Genomic DNA, 23,882 nt, shown 5'->3' with positions numbered 1-23,882 from the left:
CAATGAGAAGGGGGAAGGAAGAAGCGAAAGAGTGCTCTCATGCATGCATGCATGTCCCCTGCTTGCTGTGGCACCTACTGCTTGAGATCTTTTTAAAGCGGAGATGCCAGAATTTGACCATGCAAATCATGTGATCAATCTTGTTAACAAATGTTATTGCTATTAATCATGATATTGTTATGTCATTCATGGTTACATTATGGACTTCCACATTCCATCCAATTCTTACTATACCATGTGTACCATGTGTACTAGAATGGCCAGAGAATTGTTGTTTTCTAAAATGCAAACAGAAGGGAATAAATGTTTTGTATTTTACTTTTACCATGATAGTGTGAGAAGAACTAGTAAAAGTACTGTTATCATTTATCAAAGATATCTAAATCTAAAGCCCAAATAGTTGTATTGCATCCATACACTATGTGTACAAGTAACATTTTGCAAGGTTTGTTGTCTTAAATGACCCTATGTTTATGCTTTATAAATATTAACCAAAGCCTTTAGTGGGAACATTCATTTTGCGTAATTTATAACTTGCTTCTTTTAATGCTGTAGAGAGTTACAAGCCAGATGTTTTGATATCTAGATAATTTTTCATCTCACACTTTCTACTTCAGCAATAATAACAAAAACATTCTACAGAAAGGTACATAAGACAGCATATTGTTATGCTAAGGATGAAAAATAATACTAAGGGGGATGAAGCAAGGAGGTCATTGAGTTCACTTTCAGATGTTGAGGTTGCCAAATTTCCCTGGTGGCCTGGCCTTTTTACAGCAGTTCCATGTCAGTGACTATGCCCAACAAGTGTCAGGGCAAAATCAAACAGCAGAATTGATTGTCGAGAATGATTTATAGACTTCTACTTCTCCTCAGGTGTAGTGTTCACTTAGATTTTGTGCTGCCATTTCAAACTTGTATGAGATATTTCTCATCTTTTAGGAGTTTTCTGTTTTTCACTTATACTTCTCTGTGCCATCGTTGTGTGCCGAGAAGCTGATTATAACGAGAAGGCTGTTTCACTGTGGCAGCTGTGGAGTGTGAGTAAAATAAAATAGTTTTAGGTCAAAAACATTTCTTTGAAACTTGAAAACTCATTTCTTTTTTCATTGTCATCTTAGGGTTTTTTTTAAGGCCATGTTCTTCTGGAGTTCCTGTAAGCAAACCTGCCATATACTTGCATCTCATAAAAGCTTCTAGAAAAGAGACACATGCAGCCTGGCCTATACATGCAGTAGGATGTGGTGGTAAAATGTGCTGTACCACCAGACTGCAGGTCGGGTGGGAGGAGTCAAATATTCAACAGTTCCCATGTAAAAATTTCCTACAAATAAAAATTAGCATGTCATGGAGACATCTCTAGCTTCAGTGCTGGGACAGTTTTTCAGTTACAGAGAATTAGTAAAGTAGGACATCTCTTAAAACCCACATATCCTGAATGAAACTTGCAGACTATTCTACATATAGTTGCCAACTGCAGGAGTCTGGTGGGACAGGGACATGTAGGGTTGCCAGGTGTCTGGTTTTCCCCTGGACAGTCTGGGGGGGGGGGGTTGTTGGACTGTCTGGAGGAAACAGTTAAAATACCGGACATTTGTATGCCAGGCCAGCTAACCCACCTGGCCTCCTGTGCTCCAGAGGAATGGCTGGACAGCTTGCTCACGTGATCACCCAGCCTCCTGCATGCTGGGGGAATGGCCAACCTATTTGCCTGACCACCCAGCCTTCTGAACATTAGGGAAGCAGCTGGCCAGCCCACTGGCCTGACCACCCTGCCTCCTACACCCTGGGGAAGTGGCCGGACAGCCTGCCTAGCCTTCTGCTTGACAGTGATGTCACTAGAAGATACTCCATTTTACCTCACGATTTTTAAAAAATCTTGCTGGGAACCACAACATAGGGAAGGAGAAGCTCCTGTCCTTCTGTGCAATTTTTCCTGAGCAGTTTGGGCTCTTGAAAAATGGTGTGGAATAAGGGAGGAGCCCCTCATCCCTCTTGTGCTGTGATCCTGAGCAGGATCGGGGCCTGCAGCATTTTTAAAGTAACAAAAATCCTGAGGTAAAATGGCTGCAGCATCCACAGGTTGTCCCTGGGGCTGCTGTATTGTCTAGATGTGCCCTTAATAGAGGCTGTCTACAGCAGTAGCCTAGCCCTTAAATGGTCTCAAGATTATAGCTATTAAACAGGTTGTTAAGTGGAATTCTCTTAATTCCTCTTTGTCAAATTTCTCCCTGAAATCCAGCAATACATTTCTATTTCTCTTTTTGGAATTTGAGTCAGTTTTGAATCAATTCCTCTATAATGAAGAGGAAGATTCAATTTAGATCTTGATGAAGTAATGTATTTATTTATTTATATGCTATGCATAGTTGAAAAAATTAAGAATAAGCTGAGACATTAAAGAAACAATTAAACACAAGCCAGATCTAAACATTTTTACTGCACAAGACTACTTTTTACTCTTTGTATCATATTACAGTGGCACAATAGGCAGAAATCCACGGGTGGGGAAAGCTACACTGTCACAAGTTTAAAAAAACCTCAAAGATAAATTAATAAGAAATCAAAGACAATTCCTCTTTAGAAAGAGGAAAAGAGAGTAAGAGGAACTAATTACTATATCTAAAAAAGAAAATTTGGGAAAAAGAAATTCCACCACCTGTAACAATCCTATGAAGAGTTTATATCTACAGCGGTGTAAAGGAATAAATAAAATTGGGTTTGGTGTGAGCATACTAGTATAGTGTGTCAATATATGCTTTCTTAAACTGGATTTGAAAGAAAAGGGGAATTGAGATATATCGTGCTTACAAAGTTGCTAATTCCCACACACGCTAACAACCAAAGTCTACGAAGTTTTAACAAGAGAAACGACTCCGCAGGGGCAGTGGTAGTACTAGAAGGAAAATAGAATAGAATAGGGCAATATAAGTCTTTCTCAGTAACAAAGTTACTCTAGTGATTAGAGACTAATGGAACTACATTTTATCATGGCTGGCCCTTGTCTGTGATGTCAAACTGAGCATTGCCTGCTGTTTTTTTGAAATTTCTGAGCAGGCTGCTGCTACTTACTAAGCTGTATGCTATTTTAAGATCTGCATAAAAAGTCAGCAAAGGCAAGAAGAATGGTTTGAGATTGTTGGGTCCATGAATACTGTTTGGGTGTCCTGCACATGTTAATACTAAATATCTACAATATAAACACAAGGAAATTTCAGCCCAGTTCTTAATTGTCATGGCTTACACTAGAGATTCTTGTGGCTGTTTTTTTGCAAAGATGCCAGGAATCCCCCACCCCAATTACAGAACTCAAACAAGAATTATTATCAGAATACAATCCTAAACTTACTATACCTGGGAAATAAATTCCATTGAACTCACTGGGACTTACTTCTGAGTAAAGAAGCCAAGTTCAGCATTTATGTGTTTTGTACACTTAAGCATGTCTCAGAATTATAACTTAGGTTACGTTTTTGGAAAGATATCAATGTGCCTAAAATGAAAACTGAGCATAAAGTTGGGAATCCATTTAGGAAAGTTAAATCATTTTTCTTTCCATATACTCACTAATCAGATCACAATTATTTAACGGAAATTTTTTAACCTTACCTGATAGAATTTTCTGGATATAATTTATGCCATTTTTCAACTGATGTATTTGTGTTTATTGAAGATTTATTTCCTGTCCTATAATACTAGAAACTAATAATGCCTGGTCTCATTTATAACCACTTTCTTCTGCAAATATTTTATTAATTCACTTGTGAAGCATCATACCATCTAAAATATTTTAAAATTACATTGATTGAGAAGGTCTACGCATATGAATATGTTATTAAATCATCATCATCTGGTATTAAGATTTTCTTGGGGATCAAAGCTTGAAAAATGTTGAAAAAATATTAGAGTAGTTCACATCTAAATTAATTTCTCATTCAGTATTTTCAGTTGCTGCTGGTACTCTACATAATTATGTTTATTCATTCAGGCTACATAGTTGCTGTTCTCTCAGCTCATAACTATGGCTCAAGTTAAGAAACAATACATATTTTTCTTAATTATCGTTATAACAACCTAGTTAAGTTAATCAATTGTGCTTTGATTATATAGGCTGGACTTGGAATTTATGTAGATCCATTTTATTCTGGCTTTGGAACTGCCCTAATAGATGACCATAAGTGGAAGAGGGACAGGATAATTTGGTCTCATTGATTCTTCTAAACCTCTCAGCAGCTTATAATAACATTAACTACGGATTCCTTCCAATGGTGCAGTTAGATGAGTTTAGCCTCTGAGTGTAATGGTGCTTTGCCTCCAGAATTCCATTGTCAAATGTTTCCCTTGCAACTGGTCTTACTATTCAGGTAGGTTTTGTGATATTGCTAGGAGTAGGGCTATGTATGAGAGTGCGTAGCTTAATATGGTTTGCTTTCTGTCTTTTCCTGCTCTCTACCCCCACGTGAGCAATCCTATGCATGCTTACTTAGAAGTAAGTTCATTTTTTTTCAAGTAGGGCTTGCTGATACACATGTGTAGGATAAATAGTTGCCCCCCTCCTGTTGCTGCATGCCAGTTTTTGCACCTGTTGCTTTCTCTCGCTGCTGTGCTTTCTCCTCTTCCTTCTCCTCATTTGAACATGGAATAACATTAAGGACCAAAAATATGTACATCCCAAGGCAGGAGATGTACAACTGCATTTCCCCCTTTCCTCTGCTGAACCACCAAGGATAGTTTCAAGTAGGTAGATCTGCAGTAGAACCGCAAGATTTGAGTCCAGTGGCACCTTTGAAACCGAAAAGATTTTCAGGATATAAGCTTTTGAGAGTCAAAGCTTCCTTCTTTAGCTACAGGGAGTAGTGGAAATTCCTCAGGCTTTATATCTCAGTCAGGAAGTGGGAGGGGTGAAGCAAAGAAGAGTCAGGATGTAAAGATACAGTGCAGCTGGTTAGAGCAGAAATTAGCATCAATAGTGAGATAAGAATCCTATGTCTCTATTCAGCCACAGGGATCCCATTTTTCTGAACTTGTAAATGAACTCAGGTTCAGCAATCTCACATTGTAATCTGTCCATGAAGCTTCTTTGTTTGAGGACAACCACTTTTAAATCTGTGAAAGATTAAAATGTTCTTCTACTGTTTTTTGAGTGTTGTGATTCTTAATGTCAGATTTATGTCCAATTATTCTTTTGCGTAGGAATTGACCTGTTTGTCCAATATAGAGAGTGGAAGGGCATTGCTGACACTTTATAGCATCTATAACGCTGGAAGATGAACAAGTGAATGAACCTGAGATGTTATAATCAGTCTTGTTAGATCCAGTGACTGTGAGGCAAACTACACAAGACGAACGGCACGCGAATGGACTTACACGTGTTGCCGCGTGTTTTGTGTTGCACACTTGCCTGTGCTGCCAGACTGTGCCTCATCCCGTGTCCGCGCGGACACAGGTTTCCTCCTCACCATGCCAAGAGTCACGAGTGGTATCCCATCATGCATTACCGCCCTCTAGCTATCACACTTGATTACTCCAGCGGGAGAATGAGAAGCGGAAAAAGGAAGCCAACAGATAAAGGCCTCTTTATAATGCCGACTTGTTGATTCTGGGCTGTGCACTTGCCGCTGCGGCTACACAGCAAACTGGGGAACTGTAGACACGTGCCCAATCTGGGACTTGTGCCCATTCCAGGACTGACAGACACGCGAAGGTGGGATTTTTGACGCTCGCTCGGTCGCGTGTCGTTCGTCTCGTGTAGTTTGCCTCTGTGTTATCAAAGTGAATATGGGTACAGAGTTGGAATCTTGGTTTTTTGCAGGTCCCAGAGTCCCAGACGGTCCCAGAGTCCGTGTCCATGTCAGGAAATACATTATTCTGAGTGAAAAGTTGCAGGGAGCTGTCTTTGGGTAAGAAAAGGTTTGCCTCCCAGTGCTTGTGAGAGAAGACTGTCCAGCATAGGTTGCAAGTCATTAATAATATGTTGAACTGGTTTGAGGTGAGCGTTGTATATGATCACCAGTGGTGTTCTATTGTTATTTCATATGGGCCTAACTTGTAGCAGGTCATCTCTCATCATCAGTCTGGCTTTGTTGGTCCGTTTCCTTATTACATCAGCTGGGTATTGTAATTCCAAAAATGTCTGTTGTAGATCCTGCAGGTGAGAATCTGTGTGTCTGGAAAAAAGCACTTGAGGAATTTCACCAGGACTTCATCAGTTTCCACCCCGCCATCAACTTTACCATGAATCAATTCACACAGGAAGTATATTTTCTAATCACCATTGTACAAATACATGACAGAAGCTTAAGAACTGCCTTATACAGGAAACCTACTGATTGGTAAACATATCTAAGTGCCTCCAGTCACCATCCCATACTCACCAAAAATCTGTCGTCTACAGCCAAGCTGTATGTTACAGCTGTATCTGTTCTGATCCCTCTGATAGAGATTCTCAGAAGAAGTCCAGAAGAAAGTGCTGAGAAACTACAACTCATCCTGTGTGGAGTTATGCAAAGTTCCATCTTGTGTCTCTAGCTGATAAGCATTTACTGGAAACTGCTGGGTGATTTTGTCTGGAAGAATAGGCTACCAGTTTCAGATCTAAATGAGTCTGGCTGTTCTGATCCAAGTCTCTGGAGTCAGTAATGGAATGGATGGGCTTGTTCCATATAAGGCTAAGCACTGGATGGGCTAATAAACCTTGTTCTGTGTAAGACTGAGCACTAATAGTTGGTGACAGTTGAGCAAGGACGTCAGATTCTAGACAGATTGTGTTCCCCTCAAAAGGCTCATGTATATAGCTTGGGATTGCTTCTAGATCCAATCTTGTAGATGGATGGTTTGGTAAGAAGCAACTTGGTTGTTTTGCCAGCTGTGGCCCTGGAGAAATGTGACCTAGCCACTATTATGTATGCTATGGAAACATCGAAGTTATATTATTGAACTTTTGGTAACTTCATCTGGGGCACAATACAGCCATGAGGCTTCTAACTGGAACAGATAGAAATGAGCATATTTTGCTGATACATGTAGAATTTCATTGGTTTCAATGGTTTGTTTATGGACATAATTCTGTGCTGTTTTGCCGAATGTACCAGATATTGGAAGGACCCCCTTCTCCCATATGAAACTTCCCAGCTGAGGTTAGACAGCTGGGTACTGTGGTGGTTTTTACTTATGTATAAGCAAGTGTTGCTTTCAGTGATAATTTCAGGCAACAAGGAAATACAGTTTTATTTTCTGGAATTTTTAAAATGTTTGATGTGTTAATTTTGCTGTTGCCATTATGGGTTGGTTCTGTGTAAATATTTTATTATTTATCTCTGATTATTTCATTACATTTTCTTCCACTTTTTCTATGATGGGACTCAAGGAAACATATATAACTTTTCCAGAAGGTCCTCTCATCCAGATTCTGAGAAGATCGGTATCTCCTTAAGCTTCAGGAAGGCTGCAGTATCATGTATCCAATCAGACCTTGTAAACAAAGCAAAAAAATCACAAGATAAATTAACAAGGAAATTGTTGTTGCTAAATGTGGGATGATTTCTTGATATGTGTATGTAAAAGCAAACGTTTTAAAATGAGGGGGGAAGATGATTTAAATTTATTTAAATTCTAAGTAAAAGTTCAGAAATACCATATTAGATATTGAGGAGCCATAGTGTCAATAATGTGATGACCGTTTGTCCACTGTCTGCCGAATTTTATAACTTTTAATCTCTTCTGTTAACACAAAACATACATATGGGTGTAGAATCAGATTATTATTTTATGTGGAATGAATGTGGATTACTGACATGGTAATAATCTGGTTTGAATGGGTATTAACGATATTTGGAAAGAGTTTGTGGGAGTGGATCCGCAGTGCGCCTTTGACCACCATCCCATGATACTCAGCTGTTTGTTTATTATCAGCATTGAATCCACATTGAGACCTAGCCTGTGGAAAAACAGCACTTCAGCAAAGTCTTGTTTTGGAACAGTAATCATAGAATAGACGTTGGCTAGCACTATCCCATCTCACCAGTTAATTTTTCCTTTAGAGAAAGCAGCTGGCTATGTTGGCAGCAGTTTATAGAGTCATTTTTATGTGTAAACCGAAAACTAGCACTAGGTTCCCTTTGCTGCTCTTTCAAATGTCAAAAATTCTTCCTTAGTGGCTGCTTCTGCTGGCCTGTGGAGGCCAGAAAATAGGATGAAATCATGCAGAGAGAGCACATATAAAAAGCACAAGAAAGGAACAAAAGAGTTCTTTACTAATGGCAAAGTGAGACAAGGAAAGAATAAAGGTGGACACAGCAGGAAAACGAATGAGGAAAAGGCATTAGAGGAAAGAGGGAAACCTACCAGTCTGGTTGCATCTGTAAGCTGCTAGATCCTGTTGCTTACTACAGTTGTTTTCTTGACTTAAGGCTTAATTGTAAAGCTGAGTGATCAGCAAAATCAATGTTTAAAGAATAGCAATAATTGTTGATATAATAGATCCCAGTAAGGTGGTAATGATGATAGCTTGGTGTTTAGCTCACCACTCACCAGGATTTTACATGAGAGTATTAACAGCCAGTTCACATGACTTGTTCAGCATATGGAAAGCATGAGTAAATTCATCTGTTTAGCACATGATACTGTGCTAAACAGATAAGTGGCTGTATTATCCTTCAAATCACATTTTCTGTGCCCTTGTTTTGCCCATAAGTGGTGCCAAAATACAGATGATTTTCCCTGGGTAAGCATAGGTTCAGATATAGATTGGGTTTGAGTGTAAGGTTGCTTCCACTTACTCCATTTTACTCAGGTTTTCCCTGTCCCAAAGCGGCGTCTTCCCGATCTGCTTCAAGAACTCACCTTCCACATGCATCATCCTCATGTGTGTTTTGTGGGTGTTTGTCGCAGAAAAAAAAGGTCCCAAAATAGAAAATGCATTCTTTATCTGCACCTTGCCACAAATGATGTTTGTACATTCCCGCCCAAATTTCCTTTTTTTTTTTTGAGCGCATGCGGGATTGCGCTATACCATTGTCCTGTCTTTCAGCTTCTGTAGAAACTGGGCATGCACAGTACACCATTCTCTACTGTTGATTTCCTGCTCAAAGTTTTAAATTCAAAAGTGTTTAATAAATATGCGAACAGTACAGTAGTGCGATCGAATGATTCCACATCCTACTATATAAAAGGCAAACCATGTTCCTCACCATTCACTCCTTATCCCTGCAGAGGCACAGTACGCAGTGATAAGAAGCAAGTGGGGGGCAAAACAGTTTACCTCCACGCTGCCTCCTTGGGGCCTCCAGAGGCCCATAAGGGCCCAGCGTGGCTGTAGGAAGGCTCAGTGTGGTGGTAAGTTCCTCCCAAAGCCCCACAGCAGCTGGGGCAGGGTTCCTTGCCTCCTCCGTGGGGCCTTGGGAGGGTTGCACTCAAGCCAAGCAGTGGCTGAGGGGTTGGAGGTGGAGAGAGTCCCTGTTCTCTTCCCCGATCCCCCCCTTGACTGATGCCGTGGGGAGAGGCGCGGGGAGGGGGAGTACTGATAGGGCCCATTGTATTTTCCCAAACAACAGGCCTTATTGCAAGTTTGAAATACAATCAGAAATGGTATTCCATTGACAATGTTGTTCCTAGACTGATAGTCTGATTGCTGATTGATCCAATGTAGCAAGCACTGCAGTATGATCCCCTTTGTATATATAGATATTGTAATAGTGCAAGAACTGTTTTAAAAAGTTTTTTAAACGGGAGGGGAAATTATACAATCATGCATGTGAGCCAGATCCATGTGTGAGAGGAGTAATGGCGAGAGGAGGAGTTGGAGATTTGTGGGAGGGCACTTTAAAAGCGCAAAAAAGCATCCACATGCATTGATACGCTAGATAATTGCACAGAAAAACCGGCATCAAAAGTGAAAATGAACTAAAACAAGTTTCACAAAAAAATGCTTAAAAAGCGGGATTGTCATGACCTGCTCACGCATGGGAAACGATGACGTGTGTAATGAGTGAGATAACCCACCAAAGTTCCGTTGGCAGGCGGTCCCATTAAGGATGTGTGGAAGCGACCTAAATCTACTCAACTCATAATTTAACATACTAGTTTCATGTGTGAAGTGTCCCTGCTTAAGAAACTGACAATCATAATTTGCAAACACACAATGCTCAGTATTTACATAGAGCTTGTTTTTTGCATGCTCAAAGTACTTCATATGTAGAATACCCTTATAATAATCTTCTAAAGTTGACCACTGTTGTTCTATCCATTTTATGAATGAAGCACTTAAGCTGAGACAGGAACTCCCCTAAAGTCACCCTGTGAATTCATAGCAGCATTGAAATTTGAACCAAAGATATCCCGCCTCAAAGTTTGTCCTTTTAACTTATGCTCTAATACAGATACTTTAGATACCCATAGATACTTTTGTGTTGCTTTGTGTGTGGGAATAGATTTTGTTGGCACTTCCCTGATTCTAACATGGCCAGGGGGAACAGCGACAGTATTTGACAGATGTAACCTCTGCTCCAGGAATCTTGCTGAACATGACAAAGTATCACTAGTCATGGATATGCTAGTATTAGTAATGCACTCCCTCTTAGGATTATGTGGCAGAGCTGGCAAAGTTAGCCGGTCTTGGTGCCAAGTGTTCTTGCCCATCTGCTGGTTATATTTTTATCTTTTCCGTGCCATTTTGTGTCAGCAAAGTGGATGATGCATAGGTCTGGGTATCTAAGACTTCTTTTTAGCTCTCTTCTACCTGAAATTGCTATTTCTCTTAAGGAAAAAAAAGGAAGAAATTGCCTCATGGCTAACTGCTCTCCATAAATGGATAATTTTAATAATGTGCCAACAGCAGCAGTTTGGAGTAACTCAATGAATAAAAGGTCACCATGCCCATAAGTTACCCTAGCATTTGATCAGTGGACTCTTTTTTGAAAGACTTAAGTCTCATTATTCACTGCTTATAAAGTCACTTGAGATATAAAAAGACTTTTTATAGTAATGAAAGAACTCCCACAATTAGCCAGAAGGCAACCATCTATCTTTTTAAACTGCACAGTTCAGAAGAGATCCGAGTTCCAACCACTGGAAAGGGAATGAATTGTTATGACAGTGATAAGTGGCCCATTCATATGGCTATACTCGTCATCTCTATATGGATTGTAAGACTTCTTTAGACAAAAAAAGTGGAAATGTTTCTGATCAAGTGTTCATATATATATATATATATATATATATATATATAAAATGAAAGCATTAAAATGTGTCATCTGTTATAGTATAGTTGAATATTCCTAATTGGATCTAAGCTAACTTTAAAAAAATACCAATCTAGCAACTTGCTAAAAAAATTATCTCAGAAAAGAAATTGCAATTTTTATGGTAAAGCATAGAAAGTGAAATATTACAAAGTGAGTCTCTAATGCATTCTTTTTCCTACCTGCACAAATACTGCTTAACGGATTTTGTATTGTGATATATAGGAGCTTGGAGTGCCAAGCAAAATAAAGCATTTTTAAGTTTGTAATAATTAACTGAGAAATTCTAATTATGCTAAATGATAATTTCTTATATTTTATGTGTATTGCAGCTAGCTAAATCCATATCACCATAAGGCAGAATTGCAGTAATTAAAAATCAGTTGGTCAATATAACATGCAATTTGCATATTAAATACACTCCAGGCTCATTAAACCACCATCTGGGAAAGACTAGAATTTGGATTATCATCTGGATGTTGTATGTGCCGATTTTACATATATTCCAGTTTTTCACTTTCCCAGTTGGTTTAATGGCAGCAAGGTAGTGCTGTCAAACAGTCAAATACAAGCAGAGTGGTGAAAAGTGGTTGTTATGACAAGGCATCTAGTATGAGCTAGAGAATCTGGAAGTTTTTATCTGAAATCAGGGAAGTCTAAATAGTAAATATATATAGAAATAAGGGAAAGCCCATCCCATGCTTGTGGGACAGTTCTTGAAGAGCCCATCCGCTTGGAACTTTCTTTCCCTGTCCTCAAAGCAGTTCCTTTGAATTTCGTAGGTTAGTGAGATGATTTGTGGGCTTTTTCTTCAGTAGCTCTGTTCTTTGAAACAGCCTTTAAGAGGCTCCTTTCTTGGTTGGCCTTTAGGACATCTTGTAAGGCAGAGGTCTTTTGATTAAGGTAATAGATAGTATGTGGTGAACTGTTGTGTTTTCTGATGCTTATCTGTTCTAATGTTGTTTTGAACTATGACATTTTATTATAAATTGCCCTTAATCCCCTTGTGAAAGTGCAGAACATAAGTGTCTTAAATAGAGATTGGCATGAACAGCAATACAAACAAAAAAAGCCACGAACAGCCCAATCTGCTGTCCGCAAACAAGCTGTTTGTGAGGCCCCATTCTAAACGAACAGGTGGTCATTGCAAGCCTCCTTTGTTGCTGTTAGTCAAGCCAGACATTCTGGCACCTGCAATCAATTCCCTTGGCAACTTAGGCAGGGATTGTCTGAATTCTGTCTGAACTCCTGCTGTTTGCCCTGGAAACCCCAATCTAAGCCCGATTTAGCTTGATAGGCAGGTCTTCCTTTCAAGTGTGGAGCTCCAAATTTGTTACAACAAGGGAGCAAAGAGCAGGGGGGAGGGGGCTCCCAGCCCTGGCTTAGTTTGCAGACAGCAGAGAGGGAGAGACAGTTGCTGTTGGCATTTTGATAGAGAGAGTGCATTGGAACTTGAATTTTCTTTGTGTATGGTGGGATAGGGATCTACTTTACTTTACTTTACTTTAATTGAATTTTTATACCGCCCATCTCCCAAAGGACTCAGGGTGGTGTACAGCAAAAGTAAAACATACAAATATAAAACACTAAGAATATAAAATAAACATATTAAATAATTTAACTCAAAACAGGACAGTTCAGTCCTTCAAGTTCCAGGGCTGCTGCCAGGCTCTGGGCCAAGCTATTATTTATTATTGGTACCTTTCCTGCTGCCTGCTCAGGTAAGGTTTCTGGGAGTGGTGGCATAGGTATCTACTCCTTCATGTTCCAGGGCTGCTGCCAGGCTCTGGGGCCAAGCTATTATTTATTATTGGTACCTTTCCTGGTGCCTGCTCAGGTCAGGTTTCTGGGAGTGGTGCAGTAGGGATCTTGACTTGGATGATGGCTGGAGGAGAGCCTGCTGGCCTCCACGAACAGCCAACCACAAACATGTTTGTGAACAGAGCCATGTTTGTGGTTGTTCGTGAGTCCCTGTTCGTGGATGGCAATGAACAATGAACATCATGTTTGTTTTTTTCTGTTCGTGCCCATCTCTAGTCTTAAATAAACATCTTCCTCTCTACCCTTTTCTTTCCACTCCACATCTTCTCTTTTCTTTTTCTACTTCATAATTTTTGAAGATAGCAATGGCAAACGCCTTCCCTGATTTTTCCAGCCCTGTTTATGCCTACCTGATACGTAGTTGCAAGATTGTCACCACAGGCTATCAGAATAATCAGGAGCACTGGATACTGACCCAGTCCCTAAGAGAAGTTCATACTACAAGTAATGTAATTCCTGTGGCTGATTGTTCTGTTCCTTTTCACAGGTCTTTGTCCTTAAAAGACCTCTTCTGTGGAACATAGCAGTTGTTCAACTTTGGTCATTAAACTGAACTCATTTCAAAAAAGCCAGAATCCTCTGTGGAGACAGGGAAATCCTCTAGAGTATCCATCACATTTGATTAACCAGCTCCCTGCATTGCCCATGAGCACTGGGTAACCAATCTTTTACTGTATTAACCAGGAGGCTGGGCAAGACATCTAGGTGACCTGCTTGGATGTTTATCATCTGGAAGAGACACGTGGTGGACTGAAAGGTTTGTGTGGGCGTTTGCCATCTAGAAGAGACATGAAATAGCTTTTCCTGATTTGTAACCAAATTTTACTGGTGGGTGTTATTCCCTTCCCCACCCCCACACACATAACCATCAAGGACTAGATTGCTGTTTGTTTTCTGGTTGTACTTTGGGGGGGGGAAGCTGGTTTTTGTTCAAGTTTTTGTTCAAGTCCTCCTAATCATTGCTTATAACTGCAACCTAAAAAGAGAACTTTTACTTCCTGGGCAAAGGATATTAGAGAGTGGGATATGTGACATGGTCTACAAATCCTCTTAGGAAACTCAGAACAGTGTACATTGGGTTTGTATGTTTTATCCAGGCAGTTACCCTACTAATCATATTAGAATGATTAGCTTCACTAATGAGTTAAGGACCTTAGACTTCATCACGGTGCTGCCTTACCTACTACCTGTTGTCTTAAATATGTGCTCCTATGAGATACTTGTGCTTCATGTGATCTAAAGTCAGCTGTAGAATTGCTTATGTTCTGTTTCAACATTTCTTCAGCTCTGTATGGATTCTTACTAATGCTACGTCTTTGTAAATTATATTTATTTACTCTATGGCATTGTTTATGGACTGTAGTAATCTCACACTGTGTAATCCACCTTGAGTCTCAGTGAGAAAGGCCGACTATAAATGACATAAACAAACAAACAAACAAACAAATTAAATAAATAAATAAATAAATAATGATAGTCAGTAATTTCCAGTCAGGGGATTTATGGGTATGTAGAGGTTTGAACCCAACACTCTAATTACTAGAAACATTGTCACTGGTTTTCTTGCAGAAGTAAGATGGAAAACTAGGAGGCCCAGAAGGAATGTTGTAGGAGTAGCCCTGCAGGACTTCCCCACTCCATATGATGCAGCTTGCCAGTTAAGATCTACTTAACCAGGATTGAGTAGAGTTGAGTAGAGCTGAAGGGTGTCAAAATGAAGAACTTTTCACTTGCACCTCCTTTTCTTTGCAAGCGTGTCAGGAAAGCCAGTTTACTTGTATAGAGAGTCAGTGTGACAGTGGTTAGCATGTTATATTAGGACGTTCAAGACCCAGCTTTAAATCTCACTCAGCATGAAACTCACTAGGTAATCTTGGGCCAACCAGTTTCTCTTTCTCTGTCAGTCTATCCTACTTCCTGGAGTTGCTGTGAGGATAAAATAGAGGAGAGAAGAGAGGCACATATGCTGCCCTGAGCTAAAAATGTAATAAATAAATAAATTCCAGTTTTGCAAGGCATTCCAGACATTACTTTTATTTTATTGAGATGTAAAAAAAATTTCTGGGCTAGTGGTGCCATTTTATTGCCTGTTCTGTGATCATATTATAGGATTTTATTTTTACTTGCGCTATTTTTCCTTAACTGGCCCTTATTGTTATCAATGTTTTGAATGTTGGATAGAAATTATAAAAATGACTCAATAAATAAAATATGATTGGACCATGATAACAGTTATGTTCTGGTTAATACTGACTAATTAAATTGTAGGCTGTCTCCAAATCAAACTGGTTTTATTCCAAGTACACAACCATTGTCTTATGTAAACTAGCATAGCTTTTGTCCTGGTTCTGCTGCCTAGCACTGGCTGGAATCAGTGCTTTGTGACTAGAGATAGGCACGAACCTGAATATGAACCGAAAAACCCACAAACCACCCGGTTCGTGATTCGCGAACCAGTGGTTCATGGAAGCTCGTTTCCACAAACTTCAACTAACTGGTCAACTGGTTCGTTATGTTTGTTTTAAAGGGCAATGCCCCTTTCCATGCCACTGAAAAGCAGCAGGGAAAGGGGCATTTAAACCCTTGGATCAGCTGCTTGTCGGGGAGATCGGAGGTTTTAAATGCCCCTTTCCCTGCTGCCAAGCCCTGCTGTTTAAATGGCCAAGCAGCAGGGCCCTTTAAACGGCCCTATCCCACAAACCCCAGCCCCTGTGCCCCCAGCCTAGCCCAGCCTTTCCGGCCCGAGCCCCCCACTTACCTTGGCTCTGCTGCTAGGGTGGTAGAGGCCGCAGCCCAGCAGCAGTGGCTCCGGCCTTCTCCGCTGCCCTGCATGCCCTCGGCCTCCTCCCCCTCCTCCTGTGAGGGGAGGGAAGGTCATTTTTGGCCTCCTCCACCACTGCATGGGCCCACAGGGTGGCGGAGGAGGCCAAAAACGTCCTTCCCGCTCCTCAAATGGCTGCTGCAGGAGGCGTTTTTAGCCTACTCCACCGGTGCTCGCAGGGCAGTGGACGGGTTGTGGGCTTTGGGCCATTTAAAGAGGCCTTTTTTAGGAATCCATTCATGAAGAAGCGCACACTCCTAAAATGATCAGCTGCTTGTCGGGGATCTCCCCGACAAGCAGCTAATCCGGGAGTTTAAATGTCCTTTTCCCTGCAGCTGCTAAGCAGCCAGAAAGGGGCATTTAAACCCCACGAACCATGAACTGGTTCGTGAACTTTCCCCAGTTTGTGGGAGTTCCTGGTTCGTGAAAATGACACGAACCATGAACCATATGGTTCAGTTTTTTTGTGGTTCATGCCCATGTCTATTTGTGACTAGGAACATAATCTGTCCCCCTTAAAGAGACTGCTTACTTTCCAACAATAAGCAACAAAAACTTTAATAGCAGAAAACTATTCAACTCAAGCCTTTCTGAATCTTTTTGTTTAGAAATGGCAGGGGGGGGATCTGGTGAAGTTATTCTGTGTTTGACCTTGAATTAGCAATGGCTAGTCATTTTATCTGTACTCTTTAAATAATCTGTCTATAATCCATTCTTTCTTTATCGTGCTTCATTTCACAATTTCTGTGTGGGCTTGGCAAAGATATGGCATAAAAGTAACTGCCTTTGGGGATGGCAGCCTGCCAGTGTCAGTTGGTTTGATCTCACATGTGTATATGTGTGCATCAAAGACAAAAAACTGTTTTCTTGTTTTCTGATATTGATGAATGTATGCATGTGGCTGGATTTAGAGAGATAATCAAAGGGGGATGGCTCACTTCCAAGCAGCGGTCACCAGTCACTCTGGGGAAGTTTTTGACAAGTGGCCCAGATTTCACAGTTTATCCAAAAAGCGAAGAGTGTTCATTAAACAGAAGCTTTATTAAACAAGGCAGTGATATGTTTTCCATGTGAAGAGATATGTTCTTTATTTAACATTCACAAGTTGCTTATGGATTAATTAGCCCATCTGTTCCAACAAATGTATTCCAACCTCCCTTGTGAGATAAAAGAGACCAACAGAAGAGGCCAATATCCCTACACCTTTAAAATTTTTGTTGTTTTATTTATTACACTGATGTTATGCCTTTATTCCACAGAACTCATGAGGTTCCCAGGCAGCTTACCATTCAGACACTGAGCATGCTCAAGCTTGCTTCAGAAAATACCTTCATATGCATCTTGAGCACTATTGATTAAAAACTGAGGGCAACATTTAACAATCACAGTGCTTGTTTGAATCATGACACACAACAAAAAACTATAAACAGCATACAGTAAATAGGTTTTTGAATGTGTATGTCCCACAAAGCCAGGTAATTACACTACAAGAAACAGTCCTAGAGTAGAGACATACAAGGAATTCAACAAGGGTATAAGTTATAGGTAGTAGGGATGTGCGTTTCGGGTTTCCAATTCGGGTAAAATACCCGAATCCGGGTAATACCCTGGAATCCGGGTAAAATACCTGATCCGTAAAGATTCGGGATATCCGGCATGCTGGCCCTGATTCGGAAATCCTGAATCAAAGCTTTCCAAAACATTCGTAATGCTTCGGAAAGCTTCTGGACTGAGTTTAAAGGGCCCCACCGCTGCTTGCAAGCAGCGGCGGGGCCCTTTAAACATTAACCCACCCCCAGTTTGCTGCTTCGGAATTATGGTATTTCGGAATTATGGTATGGAATTATGGTATTTTGGGTAAACCCAAAGCGGGAAACCCAAATCTTTTTGGGCTGCTCACCCCTAATAGGTAGTGCTTTGTGTTTATTTCTAGTGCAGTCTACCCACTGTATTCATTTTCATCCTGTAATTAGCTAGACCTCTGTCTAGAGAAGTGTTTGACTCAGTGAATAGGTACGTCTATAATACTGAACTGGCTTGAGGGCTATGTACTTTTCAGCTGCAGTTAAGAGGTTTTATGAATGTGCCCACCCTCTTGAAATCTATTCTCATCTCAGTATAGAACTCTGCTTATAGAAACTGGGCAAGGTGCCTCCAAAGTGCACTAACAAAGGATGCTATTCAAAGCAAGATTCATCTGAGATTAGTGCTGTTTTAAAATACTGAAATCAGTTGCAGAGCATTGTTAAATGGTATGCCTGCATGGCTCTAGTTTTGAGGGTTTGGGGCAGGAACAACACTTGCGGTGAGATTTGCTAAAAAATAGATACGTTGTTAGTTATGTTTTATTCTCAGAACCAAGATGTAATGCAAACTTTAGCAAGAATGGTATAACTCTGTAAAAAGTTTTTGTTTTATGAGGAAAAAGTGAACCCTCTTGTGGCTGCCATTATAGTGTATTTAAGCTATTCCATGATTTTATAGGAATTTTATAGAAAGAGGCATAATTTGTAATATTGGTCACCTTCAATCAGTGTAACCAAATCTGTTGATAAACTTAAAATAATGTTTAGAAGATGAGGGCTTGGATTTTTAAGTTCTTACATCTTATAAGGAAATCACATGAGTATGGAAGTATTCTAAAGGCCATAGAGTTTTTTCACTACAAGGTAAAAAATGATGAGAGACGGCTTTGGGAGCTACCAGCCTAATTGTAATAGGCAGTGCATTATTTCATGTAACCACATATAAGCAGCACTGTAATAACTGTATATATAATTAGGTAATTTGAGTGACTGTTAGAGATAGGAACACCTGGGATTATGCAGTATTCCTTAAATTTATAGTTGGTTTAGCACTGCACATTGTAGAAACTGACACTGAAAGGTAATGAATTGCCCATGGCCATCAAGTTAAATAGTACTAAGCTTAGGATATCACCCTTCAGATGCCAAAGTGCTATTGTCTGGTTATTGCTGATTCACAGCCCTTGGGGTCCTTTATCTAGCACTAGCACAGCAGTGCCAAAGGTTTTTGCTACTCAGGGGTCAGATTCAGGACTGGTTTTTGGCATATTGTCCTTTTGCAACATATATGATGCAGGTAATAAAAGTGGGGAATCTGCAAGACTGGCAGCGTCCTTTTTCATCCCCTCTCACTTTCTTACCAGGCTACCCACCACTAATCAGCTATTCTGCCTATTTGCAGCACCTCCCCTTGCCTGGCAGATGGTGGTGGTAGTTCCCCTCCCCTGCCTCCCTGCAGGTCAGCCATCACTTTGTCTCATGTGGTAGGAGGGGTGGTGGTGGAAGGGAGCAGCTGTGGCTCCCACTCCCCCTGCCCTCCTGCAGCATTGTTGCTTCTGCCTGCCTGCCTGCCAGCAGCACCACTGCCTCTGCCTTTCTTGCTTACATAGTGGCTGGAGATTGCTCCTCCCTTCTTCTAGCAACCACAGCAGTGTCTTCCAGCAACTTGGGCTAGCTTGAATGTTTATGGGGTTTCTAAGCAACTCTAAATACGGAGGCTGAGATCTCACGATGTAGAGGACTTTCCCCACATAAACTGAGAGCTTGATTTGGGGGGAGGATTTTTGTACAAGCCCTGGGGGGTGACCCAGGTTTGTACAAACATCCTCCTAGTCTCTGCCTGGCCCCAGCATGTGTGTGTTTTTGATCTGCACAAGATTCAGCATAGGATATATGATTTTTTCATATTTTGTTTTTAGATAGATTTGCCTTTTTATGTCTAAAACTTCTCCATTTTCTATCTGAGAATGAGTGTGGTACAGTGGTTAAAGTGTCAGACTAGGATCTGGGAAACCCAGATGTGAATCTCAGCTCTATCATGAAAGATTATTCGATGACTTTGGGCAAGCCACACACTCTCAGCTTAACCTACCTCACAGGGTTGTTGTGAGGATAAAATGGGGGGAGAGGAGGAAGGTGTAAGCTGCTTTGAGTTCCATTGTGGAGAAAGATGGAGCATAAAATAAATCTGTCATGAGTGCATTTACATTTATGTTTACTTCTTAAAATGCTTGTATCCTGCCATTCATGTTGTCAGTGTTGGCCTAAGCTAGTTTACTAAAACCTGTATTCACTTACAGTACAACCATTAAAAACGCAAGTACTGCTGACAATCATATAAAACAATTATATATGGTTCATGCTCAAGCTAGACAGTAACCCCAAAGGGCACTCACTAGCAAAAGTCCCTTTAAACAAGGCCACTTTACACAGCTTCCAATAATGGATCAGAGTGGAATCCCCCCCGACCTCTCTCAGGTGGCCTTTCTAAGGGGCTGGAGTCACCGCAAAGTTCAGGTTGTGGCATAACTGTGAAAGGGAACAGTTGTGGGGAGGGCTGTGTGAAGATCTAAATTGATGCACAAGTTTAAAACTCATATCCAGTGTAACTTTAACATTGAAATAAAAAAACTCACATTCTTTATAATGTTGAAAGGTCTTTTTCCTAAGTGTTCTAAAAACTTAATAAGACAAACTTGTGATTTTGTTTATTTTACTTTGTTTCTTTCTAATTTAAGTGTCATTTTATATGTTCTGGAAATGTTGTAACCTAGGTCGAATCCACATTACTCATTCTAAGTCGCATGTTCCCCGCATTCCCCACGCAATCCAAAGTGCCGGTCACATTACCTCATTAAACAGACGCATTTCATTCACATTTCTCCTGAATATGTGGTCACAGGTTTTCAACGGGAGTTTCACGGTGGCCGTGAACGGGCCAATGCGCAATTTACGCGGTTTCTTTAAAAACCACCCCCCTTCCTGTCTCTCCGGCCGTTCCGAGAGTTCCTATTGGCTGATTCAACTTGCAAGTGCTCCGTAGTCTGCAAAAGACTGTTTTTGACTTCATAGCATTGGATTTATTGATTATGCTGTTTCTGAATCAAATCTGGTAGTTTGAAAATCATTTTGGGGTGAATCCATCCTCAGAACAGACTCGCGAAACTTCCTTTTTAACTGTTTTTTATTTTTTTTATTTTATATTACTGTAATATCGAAATTACGAAATATCGAAATAATGACACTCCAAGGAAGTGAAACTTCAGTAAAATTCAGGCACTGAACTGTCCTGCATAGGAAATGCCCACGAAAGCTTCCCTCATGCTTCCAGATTTCCAAAAAAGAAACGGGAGAGAGCCATCAGTGCTGTCAGTGGGGGAAAGAGAGGCAGCATTATCTTCAATGATGTTTCTTTATAAGGCAAGATCGAAATAACGGAAAAGTGCGCTCAAAAAAATTTTAAAAAATGGGCGGGAAAAAAGGTCCCACCCAAAAAAGCGGTTTTCAAGCAGCTGTGTGACCGGAGGGACGCGCAAGAAAGACAGATTGGAAGCAGGAATGTGAACAAAGAGGAAAAAATTGCGGATTGGAGGCAAACGGAAGATATCCGATAAACATGCGGGTAATGGGTGAATGTGGATTCGACCATGGTTTCTTTTTCTGCCTGACACTTTTCTTCCTCTTTTCTTTGACACCATAGAAGAGTTGTGTTAAAAGATTTCATGAATGTTATGAATAGATTATGATCTCAACATTCTATACCTCTCTTAACATTAACCTAAATAGCATCTTTTTTCCTCCTAGGTCAACGGAAAAGATCTCTCCAAAGCTACTCATGAGGAGGCAGTGGAGGCATTTCGTAATGCAAAAGAACCCATTGTAGTCCAAGTTCTACGGAGAGCCCCCCTTATTAAAGCACATGGGAGCTCCCAAGATGTTCGGCTCATGGATGCTAGCACGCAGACAGATATTACCTTCGAGCATATTATGGCTCTGGCCAGGCTAAGACCGACCACACCTCCAGTACCTGATATATGTCCTTTCCTGCTTTCAGACAGGTAGGACATATCTTATATACTAATAGTCAAATGACGCTGATCTGAGGATACTTAAGAAGAGAAGGATGTAGGGAAACGTGCCAGGAGGAAGGGAAAAGGAAATAGTGTGGGGAAGGGGATACAGGGAAAAGTGAAGTAACTCGCCGAGTCCTTGCAGATTCCCCACGATGCAACTAGGCCCCAGTTAAGCCAGCACCATGCAACTGGGCCATAGGGGAGAAGCTGCTAGGGGGAGGAAGCTGAAGATAGGGAGGAAGACAAAGATGAGTAGGAAGGAAAGAAGGAAGCAAGAAAGGGGAGTCGATTGGGGGTGGCCAGGGACAGAAAAGAGAACATGATGGGCTCTTGTGGGTCCCCCACTTATTATTTTCTACTGGGCTGACAAATGGTGCAAAAAACTATCACAACAATGCAAGACATGATGTCAGATATCCATGACCAGGAACTTTTTTTTTAATGTACTGGAGAAAGAGCATTTAATCTTTTTATTGTTTACAGATGTTTAAGCCTTTCCCTCCTCACCATTTTTTAATCAAAATGCTACCCCTAAGAAGAGTTCCCAGGTGCCTGCTGGTGGCAAGCAAACTCCTTGGGTTTTGCCCCCATGCCCACCGATTACCCAGCGATCAGTCAGAGGTGGCAAGCTCCCAGAAGTTGCCCAGCACTGGCATGCACCATAGGAAACATGCTGTGCATGCTGCCAACAGGCGCAATGCCATCACTTCCGGAAGTAACATCATTGCACTGGCCGCGGGAGCTCCCATGCTTCATTTGAGGCTGATTTTGGGCCTAAACTGGCAGAATCGGCCCTGCATGGAGCACAGGAGCGCTCCCGTGGGCAGCACAATAACATCACTTCCAGGAGTGATGTCATCATGTAGGCACTGGAGAGCGCATGCGCTCCATGTGTGCACGAAGGAACACCATGCTGCTGGCACAAGGTAAGTGGCAGGTCCCTCCCCCTCCCACCAGGAGGGTATAGGGACCTGGCAACCCTACCCCTAAGGTGCTATATGTCCTGCAGAGGACAACATGCAGGTATTTATAGAAAGTATGTTGCTTTTCTGAATCCCAGCTGTGGAAAAGTAGCTGTTATACTGTCATTAGGAACAGTGTTGGCATTAATGCTGGCATATTAATAGCAATATGTGGCATATTTGTGACCTGTTTGTCGAAGGAATTTCAAATAACAAAATGCTAGACACTGATTCGCCAAGTTCTCTTCAATTGTGTAAAAAATTTCTGACCCACATTTTTCATCCGGCCTTTCATTGAACTGTCCTACACTTAGTGATGGCAGCCCCCCCCCCAAAAAAAGCAGTGGAGGAGGGGGTGCTGATCTTCCTCTCCTGGTGAGCAGAGGTAGGCCAGAGCACACTGCACACAGGCTCCATAGGCCCAATGATATCACTGCCAATTTAAACTGGAACAGTGTCTCAGCAGGCCCGAAACATAGCATTTTCATTATGTTTGGGGCCAATTCTAAGATATGCCATAACTTCCAGTTTAAGTGACATCATCAGGCCTGTGGAGTCAGCGTGCAGTGTGCTCTGACCTGACTCTGCTCACCTTTCTCCCCACTGCCAGCCAGGTGAGTAGTGTTGGGGGAGCAAGGCTGGGGGTTGGATATCCCCCCATCATGGTCGGAGACCTGGCAGCCCTATTTTCACTTCAGATTCTAGACAATTAGTAGTACTAGAACATACAGGCCTGTATCCTACTTGTGGCAGAAGAGCCACTCAAGTTAGGGGGACATTCCTTACATTGGAAAAGGTTTCAAACTTTTTAAAGACGATATAGGCCACAGAATGCATCTTGTACAGGAAAACTTGAAAGGGCTTAAGAAACTATATAGAACACATTCTAAATGACCTCCGTAGTTTATGTAACAGCAAATTCTGTTGATGCTAGAGGCTAAGGGCCACCGAGAGAGGGGACCAGGAGATCAAAATTTCTGGGTTTGTCAGGTCTTGAGGGCCCCAGAAGCTGGAATCATCTTGCGTTCAGTGAATGCATTTGTTTTTACTTTTTGTGCAGTTTTGCTCTCAGCCACTAGGGACAGAGCAGAGCAGTTGGTCAAACAGCAAAAACTTCCTGATTAGTGGCATTTGCCATCGTTTTTTGCAGCTGGCAATGTTTT

At 41.2% G+C, this 23,882-nt stretch overlaps 1 protein-coding gene across 1 annotated transcript in view; it reads left to right on the top strand.

Moving 5' to 3' along the window:
- The window catches only part of PDZRN4 (PDZ domain containing ring finger 4), a 373,874-nt gene that overhangs the window by 266,675 nt on the left and 83,317 nt on the right, over positions 1–23,882 (top strand). The window contains exon 3 of the mRNA XM_054989365.1: positions 21,489–21,742. Within this exon, the coding sequence (XP_054845340.1) occupies positions 21,489–21,742 (254 nt within the window). The remainder of the gene's footprint in view (positions 1–21,488; positions 21,743–23,882) is intronic.

This window comes from Eublepharis macularius, chromosome 9, assembly GCF_028583425.1.
Source record: "Eublepharis macularius isolate TG4126 chromosome 9, MPM_Emac_v1.0, whole genome shotgun sequence".
NCBI classification, from domain to species: domain Eukaryota; kingdom Metazoa; phylum Chordata; class Lepidosauria; order Squamata; family Eublepharidae; genus Eublepharis; species Eublepharis macularius.
This window is presented reverse-complemented; position numbering and strand designations above follow the sequence as displayed.